At 41.3% G+C, this 10,684-nt stretch overlaps 1 protein-coding gene across 1 annotated transcript in view; it reads left to right on the forward strand.

The window, feature by feature from the left end:
• Positions 1 to 2,173: 2,173 nt before the first annotated feature.
• The window catches only part of LOC311503261 (NACHT, LRR and PYD domains-containing protein 12-like), a 9,272-nt gene continuing 761 nt past the window's right edge, over positions 2,174 to 10,684 (forward strand). Inside the window, exons 1-9 of the mRNA XM_084565894.1 lie at positions 2,174 to 2,190; positions 3,927 to 4,058; positions 4,628 to 4,821; positions 4,980 to 6,777; positions 7,623 to 7,796; positions 8,092 to 8,265; positions 8,530 to 8,703; positions 9,379 to 9,552; positions 9,633 to 10,684. The exon at positions 9,633 to 10,684 is cut by the window's right edge and continues 761 nt beyond it. Of these exons, the coding sequence (XP_084422020.1) occupies positions 3,940 to 4,058; positions 4,628 to 4,821; positions 4,980 to 6,777; positions 7,623 to 7,796; positions 8,092 to 8,265; positions 8,530 to 8,703; positions 9,379 to 9,552; positions 9,633 to 9,639 (2,814 nt within the window). The 5' untranslated portion in view covers positions 2,174 to 2,190; positions 3,927 to 3,939 and the 3' untranslated portion in view covers positions 9,640 to 10,684. The remainder of the gene's footprint in view (positions 2,191 to 3,926; positions 4,059 to 4,627; positions 4,822 to 4,979; positions 6,778 to 7,622; positions 7,797 to 8,091; positions 8,266 to 8,529; positions 8,704 to 9,378; positions 9,553 to 9,632) is intronic.

Consider the following 10,684-nt stretch of genomic DNA (forward strand, 5'->3'; position numbering starts at 1 on the left):
CAACAGGAATGGTCTCTATTGACAGCAAGGTCTGTCCACAGTCAAACAGAAACTGAAACGATGTGCATGTCCACATACTGTTGGACTGTAGAAACTTAGACGTAGTTTGGTTGAAGCGACCATTGACTGCCCTCTGCTGGTAAAGTGAATGTGAGGACTTGATTTAATTAACTATTACCAGGATTCAGGGCTGAAAATAGGATTTACAACCACTTGACACATGTGTAAAATACAAAATGAATGTTGGCTGAATTCCCTCATTACAACAGTTCTGTGATTTAACCAAGTCAGATTAACATAATTGGGGGGGGGGGGGTTGTTTTTTGTACCAAAAGTCTTGTATTGGTCAGGGATATCTAAACACCACGTTATTTTACTAAAGATGGAACCACAAATATTTAGTCAGTACCGGAAAACAACAGCTCCCATGTGTCTTGGGCACAATCTGAGACTCTTGGGAAATGTAGTTTAAAACTTTACTGCAATGGATGCATGACTTATGGTTTTTGGATGTATTGAGCAGGATGTTGTGGTGGCACTAAGAGACTGCTTGGGCTTCCTTCCCCACTGCTGCTTGTTACTGGATATGAGATCTATGATAGAGTCATTAGTGTATTTAAGGATGGTGAGCGAACTGTGATGGGATGAAAGTGTTGGTGTAAAGGCAGAAGAGTCATGTAGGGCTCCTGTGCTGAAGGTCAGAGGCTGAGATGAAGCTTGTTCACCTTAACCCACTGTCACCTGTTCCACACAAACATCCAGATCTAGTCAACTAAGCTGGAGCTTCTTGATCTCTTTTAATCTGGAAAAGAAAATTTTATTGAAATGATTTCAATTTCATTGTGAAGATAAATTGATACCATTTGGACCAAAAGCCCGAGAAAACATCCTGTCTGGATCAAAACTGAGCAGGAACTAGCCCCTACAAGCCTTTGGATGTTCTCTCATATGGTTCAACTACTAATAGACAGGGCTATTTCTCAAACCCAGTACTGGCTCATTCTAAGACTGTCTGGAGAGAAGTATACAGGATGTGTGGTGTGTCACACTTAAGACAATCATATGCCTATATGGCACAACCCTGCCATATGTATCGGGAAAAAGACTGTCTACTGGAATCAATGGCTTATGAAAGGAATATGTAACGTAAATGACCAATACTCTGATAGAGTGTTTATTTCTTTTTCTGAACTTAAGCAAAAATATGATTAGGAAAGTAAAGATCATTTTTGGAAATTCTTTGGAAAAATTAGGGACAGCACAACTAAGGTCCAATTCATTCAAGACAAGAATCCAGTGATGGATTTTTTGGAGTTACCTGGTATAGCACACAGGACAGGTGTGTTTTACAAAATGTTTAATGGATTACAGGAAAATATCTGTGAAAATCAGGGATATGTCTGGCAGAAAGACCTAGGATGCAAGTTGAATAGTGAAATTTGGTTAAGAATATTAGCAAATGCAGGCAAATGTATAAAGGAGGCTAAGGGGAAATTTCCTCAGTACAGAATAATTCATAGGTTTTATTTCATCCCATCTAAACTTTACAGAATGGGGTTGCTGGTTAATAATTTCTGCTGGAAATGTCAGGAAGAGACAGGAACATTCTTACAATATCTGTATCACCAAGATTATACCTACTGGGAGACCAAACAGAACTGCCCAATATATCAAAATATGACCTTGTAGTGATAAGGTCATATGTATAAGGTTGGAGGTTGTATCATATGAACACATGTTGGCCAGAATCAGTGATGATGTTTATAATTTCAAGAAGTCAGACCACTTTCTCAACTGTAACACTGTTGTACTGTGATGATTTGACTGACTGCACCGATGTGAATGTAATTGTTGAATGTTCAGGTTGGTTGTTTTAAATATGAGCATTTATCATTGGCCGTCTTGTAATTGAAAACAATGCTGTCTGTTTATATATGTTTATATAAATAAATAAAAACTTTAATGATTAAAAAAAAAAAAAAAAACATCCTGTCAAGCCAACAGAGATAGAGACATTGTGTAAACACATCATGCTATGAGGCTTATTTGTGAGCATGACACAGACACACAGGCACCGCCAAATAATTTCCTGTTCATGAGGAGGGGGCAAAGAGAGTGGAAATGCACGCCTTCTTCAGACTCCATTTTGAGTCACAGAGCAGAAGGAGGAAGACTGAATGCGGCAGTAAGGTGAGTGTTAACATTCTCCTTCTTCTTCTTCTCCGTGTGGACTGTAGAGGGAAGAAAAGTCAGAACTTAACAGTTTGAGTCAACCATTCACACAAAGTTGTGATCAGTTGGAGTTCTGGCAACTTTTAATAGACTGCATGGTGTGTGTGTTACTTCCTGTTCTCAGAGTGTTCAATTCTGTTAACGTTCTTTCATACTGACCTTCAGGCTCTATTTAGGCTCCATCTCAACCATGAACTTTGATACATTAAGACAGCAAAAACACTCTTTCTCACTATTATTAGTCTCCAGGAAAAACAAAAAAACAAAACAAAACAAAAAACATCTTTAAAAGAACTATCGCACCCCAATGAAACTGAGCACATGGACACGCACAACCACTGTCAACCTCATACAGTTCTTACATGGCCTTCCTGTGCGCCTCACACATTTTGCGGTTTTCATATCATTCCTATTTTATTTTATCAAATAAGTGATTTCTGTTGTTGTTTAGCACAAGGATCAAGATTACTTAAAACCATGTGAACTCGTGTGAGATGAGCTGTATCGATATCTATTCCTCCACTGGTAATGTAGAAACATGCCTTTTCCTCCACGTTCCACTTCTGGGTGTTTACTTAAGCATGTGCGCCCTAGATTTTAAATTTACAGTTCTGGAGAAAGAAAAAAAAGAACTTTTGCACTCGCCGAAGTGGGTGATGTTGGAATATTAACCTTCATTCTCAAAATAAAGTAGTCCATGGTGAGCTGCTGCTCTCATTTATATGCCATATACAGCCCCCCCAACCCAAAAAAATCCCTTTGTATATGTTGAAATAAACATAAAGATAGAATGAAAAGTCTGTATCATGTGCTATTTGATTTTCCTAATGGAAAAAACTACGAATGGTCACTAGATTTTAGTGTGTCATACAAACAAAGCTGTCCTGCATCACCATGTTCTATGCCCACTTGTTTCTCTTGTATTTGATTTTATTTAGGGCCATTACAAATCTCCCAGGCAGCGTGATGCATACAGGGAAAATAAATAAAAAAGGAAAGTCACAATAAACCACGGAGTAAAAAGGAGAGGCTCCAGAATAACAGTCGATTTGGACCCCAGTACTGTTTTACTGAGGATTAAAATAAAGAATAATGGTCATTGGTTTTATATATGCTCTGGAACATTCATTCATTCATTCATCTTCTATACCCGTTTAGTCCTGTTAAGGGTCACGAGGGTCTGCTGGAGCCTATCCCAGCTGTCATCGGGTGAGAGGCAGGGGTACACCCTGGACAGGTCGCCAGTCCATTGCAGGGCTAACACAGAGACAGACAACCATTCACACTCACATGCACACCTACAGCCAATTTAGAGTCACCAATTAACCTAATGAGCATGTCTTTGGATGGTGGGAGGAAGCCGGAGTACCCGGAGAGAACCCACGCAGACACAGGGAGAACATGCAAACTCCACACAGAAAGGCCATGGATTCGAACCGGTGACCTTCTTGCTGTGATGCATCAGTGCTCTGGAACAGCCAAAGTTATAATGATTATCCCATTTCAAAGACGTTATCATGAGACATTAACTGCAAGAAAAGCAGAATTTCATACCTAGTATAATAGTTTTTGTAATAGAAGCTGCATCAGCCACAACAAATTAACCTCTAGCAAAAGACCCTCCACACTCCTGCCTGGCACATAGGAGCGCACACTTAAATGAACTGACTGTCACTGGTTTACCTCTCAAACAGACGAGTTGGGAACATGGAGGGAGGGCATGACAGACTAGCGTCTACAGTATCCAGATGTGGGTCCATGAAGAGTGACAAATCCAAAGATGAATCTCCAGACTTCAGCAATAAACCTGGACCCTCAAACACTAAGTAAGGGAGTGTTTCTGCTGTGAACTAACATAATGGAAAATAATGATTTAGCAGAAATGTCTTGTAGATGTTTTAGTGACTCTAGGAATGATCCTGTTGTCTAGGTTTTTAAACCAGGAACGTATTTCTGTAGTAAAACACCTAAGAACCTCCATTTCAGAATTTCAGGAGTATCTGAAAATATTACAATATGTCTGTGGAAACAGTGTGCTTCATATTTGTAATTCATGTTCTTCTGTTTGTCCTTACTAACTGAAAAAGCTCATCTTGATTTTGTGTGTTGACAGTTTTATTTATTAGCTCACTCGTGTAAAATGATATGAATTAAATGATATGAATTAAATGACAGACTCTTTTAACCTAACTTTAGACTGAACCAACTCAAGCTAGTGTTATTTGTACTAACAGCAAAATGGCAGGTAGACCACTTAGTGTTTAATTGAATTGAAATCAAAGGATTCAATTCAAACTGAAAAGCCACGCTGTTCTCTGTGAGCATCTGAGCATCTGAACAGTGTTTTCACCAACCATGTGCAAATGATCTTAATGATAAATAAATGTGTTGGCAGAGAGAGGAAGAGGAGTCATGTTTCTGTTGAGGAGCAGCTGTCCTGCTGTGCTTTGTGTCAGGACGTCCTGAAGGATCCAGTCTCTACCAGCTGTGGACACTGGTTCTGCAGACAGTGCATCACCTCATACTGGGACCAGTCTGCTTCATCGGGAGACGCCTCCTGTCCCCAGTGTGGAAAAAGATCCGGAACAAGTAAGAATGTTCATCTGTCTGCTGATGGACTCTCTCTGGTGCAGTCAGATTGTTGTTACACAACATGGGAATTTAAGATCATAACACATTTTCTGCTCCAGTGCCCAGATCTGTGTACTTCAACTTAAATAATGACTGTTTTCATTCTTTTTTTCCAGCAGATGTTGTTCTGCAGGTGGTTTTAGATGAACATAAGAACACTCTGAGGAGGAGATGTGAACGTGTGACTGAAGGAACTGATGTAACAGGAAATGGAAGCCTCCTCAACAGGATCTACACTGATCTCTACATCACAGAAGGACAGAGTGGAGAGCTTAATACCCAACATGAGGTGAGGCAGCTTGAGACAGCTTCCAAGATGAAAGCCCTCCATGACACTCCAATCAAGTGCCACAACATCTTTAAAGCCTTACCTGACCAACAGAGACACATCAGAGTGGTTCTGACCAACGGTGTTGCTGGCGTTGGCAAAACTTTCTCGGTACAGAAGTTCACTCTGGACTGGGCAGAGGGTTTGGAAAACCAAGATATCAGTGTGGTGATTCTGCTTTCGTTCAGGGAGCTGAACTTGATAAAAGATGAGCAGTACAGTCTTCTCAGGCTGCTCCATGTTTTCCATCCAACACTACAGAAGGTCACAGCAGAGAAGCTGTCTGTCTGTAAACTTCTATTCATCTTTGACGGCCTGGATGAAAGCAGACTTTCATTGGACTTCAACAACAGTGAGATTGTGTCTGATGTCACACAAAAGGCATCAGTCAATGTGCTGCTGACAAACCTCATCAAGGGAAAACTGCTTCCCTCGGCTCTCATCTGGATCACTTCCAGACCTGCAGCAGTCAATCAGATACCCCCTAGAAATGTTGACAGGGTAACAGAAGTACGAGGCTTCACTGATGCCCAGAAGGAGGAATACTTCAGGAGGAGGTTCAGTGATGAAGAGCTGTCCAGCAGAATCATCTCCCACATCAAGACCTCCAGGAGCCTTCACATTATGTGTGGAGTCCCAGTCTTCTGCTGGATCACTGCTACAGTTCTGGAGCACATGTTGACTACAGAGCAGAGAGGAGAGCTGCCAAAGACCCTGACTGACATGTACTCACACTTCCTGCTGGTTCAAACAAAGAGGAAGAAGAACAAATACAACCAGGGACTTGAGACAAGTCCACAGGAGCTGATGGAGGCCGACAGGAAAGTTCTTCTGAAGTTGGGGAAACTAGCGTTTGAACAGCTGGAGAAAGGACACATCATGTTCTACCAAGAAGACCTGGAGCGCTGTGGTCTTGATGTGACAGAGGCCTCAGTGTACTCAGGAGTTTGTACAGAGATCTTCAAAAGAGAGAGTGTGATCTTCCAGAAAACAGTCTACTGCTTTGTTCATCTGAGCGTTCAGGAGTTTCTGGCTGCAGTCTACATGTTCCACTGTTACGCCAACAGGAAGACAAAGGTGTTGGATGACTTCCTGGGGAAAGACTTCAGGCATCCCACTATGTCTCTGGATGACTTCCTCTGTGGAGTCATGGAGAAATCCCTGCACACCGACAATGGACACCTGGACCTGTTTGTTCGTTTCCTTCATGGCCTCTCTCTGGAGTCCAACCAGAGACTCCTAGGAGGCCTGCTGGGTCACACAGAGAACAGTCCAGAAACCATCCAGAGAACCATCAAGAACCTGAAGAAGATGAACATGTACACCATTTCTCCTGACAGAAGCGTCAACATCTTCTACTGTCTGATGGAAATCAATGACCTCTCAGTTCATCAGGAGATCCAAGAGTTCCTGAAGTCCAAGAAGAGATCAAAGATGAAACTCTCTGAGATCCACTGCTCAGCATTGGCCTACATGCTGCAGATGTCAGAGGAGGTTCTGGATGAGCTGGACCTAGAAAAGTACAAAACATCAGAGGAAGGACGACAAAGACTGATCCCAGCTGTGAGGAACTGCAGAAAGGCTCGGTGAGTCCTGATGACATAATCCATCTTAGATTAATAGTTGAGTTCTTTAAATATGTACACTACTGTGGCTGTGGCTCAGTAGGTAGAGCGGGTTGTCCACGAACCAGAGGGTTAGCGGTTCGATCCCCGGAACGTGCCACATGCCGAAGTGTCCTTGAGCAAGACACTGAACCCCCAGTTGCTCCCAGTGCGTGGCACTGGTGTGTGAATGTGTGTATGCTTGTGTGAACGAATGGGTAGATGTGTCTGAGACTGTAAAGCGCTTTGAGTGCCAATAGGTAGAAAAGCGCTATATAAAAGCAAGGCCATTTACCATTTACCATTTACTAAACTGCCACTATTACTAGAGAAATGTGAAATGTGGTTATTGCAACAACAGACTAAGCATGATATTCCAGATGCCCCTCTCCCTACCAAGAAATTTTTGTTCTTCATGTAGGATGCCAGGGTGTTCCCAGGCTAGATAAGATGTGCAGTCCCTCCCAAATCTTTGTCTGCCCTGGGGTCTCCTCCCAGCTGACCATGCCCAGTAATCCTCCAAAGGGTAGTATGAGAGATACCAAAACCACCTAAACTTGCACAGTGCTCCGGGAGTTTACCAGAGTTTCAGGTCCAACTCAGACCAGGAAGTGCTGTTTTATATCCAAATGGCCAAATATGGAATCATAATGTCATTTGGATTAAATTAAATTACTTTTATTAAATGTCTTAAAAGTCTTAACTACATGAATTACATGCATTTGGACAGACGTGTGTGTAAATTTGACTAGCTGGAGAAAACAAAGTTGGAGAGGGTTGAAGAGTCATTGTGTCATGTCATTGTGTCATATGTTTTCTAATCACAGGCTAACTGCATGTCAACTCTTTGAGACTCACTGTGAAGTTGTGGCCTCGGCGCTGAAATCCAACCCTTCCTATCTGAGAGAGCTGGACCTGAGTGGAAATGAGCTGCAGGATTCAGGAGTGAAGCAACTGTCTGGTGGACTGGAGAGTCCAAACTGTAAAGTGGAGACTTTGAGGTCAGTTCACTGATTGGAGTTGTTGAAGGCTTTCTTTATTCATCCTATTCAAATAATTTTACTGATCTGTAAAATGTTCCATGAGCACAAATCTGAAAAAGTTTCTTCTTTTTCTAAAACGTTCTTTCTTTCCAAATGTCTGAACAATATTTTTTAAGGGATCCTAATGCTGGTGTTACGTTTAGTATAGATGTCTGGTTGTCATGATGGTGATCCACAATAACAGAAGGACAAAGTCAGTCTGAGACAACATGTCTGATTAGATTTTTAACTACATCTTTGATTCTTTATTTAGGTTGTATCACTGCAGTTTGTCAGAGATCAGCTGTAATTTCTTGGCCTCAGCTCTGAAGTCCAACCCCTCCTATTTAAAAGTTCTGGACATGAGTGGAAATGAGCTTCGGGATTCAGGAGTGAAGCAGTTGTGTGGTTTTCTGGAGATTCCACACTGTAAACTGGAGACTCTGAGGTCAGACACCATATTTATTTGTGTGCTGAGACTAATATCATGGTAAAGTTGTGGTGACACTAAATTGCAGACATAAGGCTGATATTCTACTAATCCCCACTGAGGATCTTCATGATAAAATCTGTTTTCTTCTTTTGTGGTTTTGTCCATTGTTTCCATTTTCAAAAACTTATGAACCTTCTTCAGCTCTGAACAGATTATGAAACAATGGGTGATTTCAAGCAGTGTAGCATTCTTAACTCACGTCTTTTATTCTTTATTCAGACTGAGTTGGTGCAGTTTGTCAGAGATCAGCTGTTATTCTCTGGGCTCAGCTCTGCAGTCCAACCCCTCCCATCTGAGACTTCTGGACCTGAGTAACAATGAGCTGAAAGATTCAGGAGTGGAGCAACTATGTGGTTTTCTGGAGAGTCCACACTGCAGACTGAAAACTCTGAGGTCAGTTCACTTTACTATTGTAAATTGTATGATTGAAGCGGCAATTTCAAATTTCCCGTTGTCATTTGAATAAAGAATTCAGGCAATAATTTGCCATTTCCCATCATTCTCTGAACAACTGTCATATGATGTTATGCTGCGCACAGAGTGTTTGAATGTAAGACAAATGGATAGGAGTTGTCATAAAATACCGAAGAACACTGTTGTTGTTTTGCAAATGCATTATTGATGGACAATAGTGACAATCTCACTGACAAAAACATTCCAGTGACTTCTTCATATTAAAAATCAGCTCATGTTTTTGCATTTAAATTATTTTAATGTGAAGCTGCATCTACAGAAAGTGTCCAGTTTGCATTAGCAGCGATTTCTGAACCCAAGATGATGACAATCTCTCATTCTGCATTCATATCTAGAGATCTGTTTAGATAGGTTACATTATCTTAACGTAGTACAGCAGTTTTTATAGGAATGCCGACACAGACATCCATGCAAATATATGATATTTCAGTAACAGTGGGCCATAGGCTCAGTAACAACTGTGTTGTGTCCTTCATCATCAGATGAGACTTTAAAGACATTTATTCAGATTCTTCAACACCTTAACTAACAACTGAACCTAATTTATACTCATACTGAACTTTCAACCATAAATCTTCTTTATTCTTTATTCAGACTGAGTCTCTGCAGTTTGTCAGAGATCAGCTGTTATTCTCTGGTCTCAGCGCTGAAGTCCAACCAATCCCATCTGAGACATCTGGACTTGACTGACAACAACCTGCAGGATTCAGGAGTGGAGCAGCTGTGTGGTTTTCTGGAGAGTCCAAACTGTAGACTGGAGAGTCTAAGGTCAGTGGAGAGTTTAATGGACAAATCAGGTGATTGAGTTGATGTGAAGACGACTGATGTTGTTGTATACATGTGTTCAGGAAATAAAGATGGATTCCAGCTGACAGCCTTACAAGATGTACAGAGTAGTGGTCATTCATCAAACTGTCCTACCATCATTGGTGTGTGTGCTAAGAGAGGATGAGTTGATGAGGAGGAGTTGAAGCGGTATCTCATTGCAAGAGACTGGGCCTGAGAGCAGAACTTCCTCAAGCAGTGACTGACAGAGGAATCAGAGGATCAAGAAGTTAACTGCTGCAGCGTGACCTGCTCTGAGAACAGCTCCACCGTCCTCTATCATTCTGTGTGTTCCTCTGGATCTGGCAGAGTCTCATCAGTGCATCCAGACTGCTCTACTGTCTACGAACTGGCATTATATGTGTATAACGTTTATATGGCAATAAATCCTTATTATATCTACCTTATGATAGGGGAGGGTTGCAACTACCCAACCTACTATGGTACTTCAGAGCAGCCCAAGTTAGAGCGGCACTTTTTTGGTTCTCTAATCCTTCAAGTCTGCCCTGGGTCCAGATAGAGGAACAACAGGCGAAAGGGCTAACTTTAGACAGATACTTATACTCCAATTCTTTTAAATTGCTTAAGCGGAATACAATCAATCCATTTGTTTCAACCACAATTATAGCTTGGTATGAATCACAAGAGATGGTTGGAGAGCCAAGAGATATATCACTTTTTTCTCCTATCTGGGGTAATGCAAGATTTACACCAGGTACATCAGACCCAGGTTTTAAACTTTGGGCACAGCTTGGTTTACAGACGATTTCAGATCTCTTTAAAGACAACACCCTTATGCCTTTTGATTATCTGAAAGAGAATTTTGGGATTCCTAGGACTCATTTGTTTAAATATTTTCAAATACGGAGTTTTGTTCATTCTAAGAACCAATCATATCAACCTCCTGCTTTAAATGGTATTGAAGAACTGGTAACACCCAATCCCCATGCTAAAGGGACAATCTCGAAAATATACAGTAAACTGCTTAAGTCATCAAGAGAGTCCTCAGACTATAAGAGAATGGCCTGGATGGAAGATTTTCAGACAGTCATTACAGAGCTAGAATGGGACAAAG

This window comes from Chelon labrosus (assembly GCF_963514085.1).
Source record: "Chelon labrosus genome assembly, chromosome: 18".
Taxonomy (NCBI): Eukaryota; Metazoa; Chordata; class Actinopteri; order Mugiliformes; family Mugilidae; genus Chelon; species Chelon labrosus.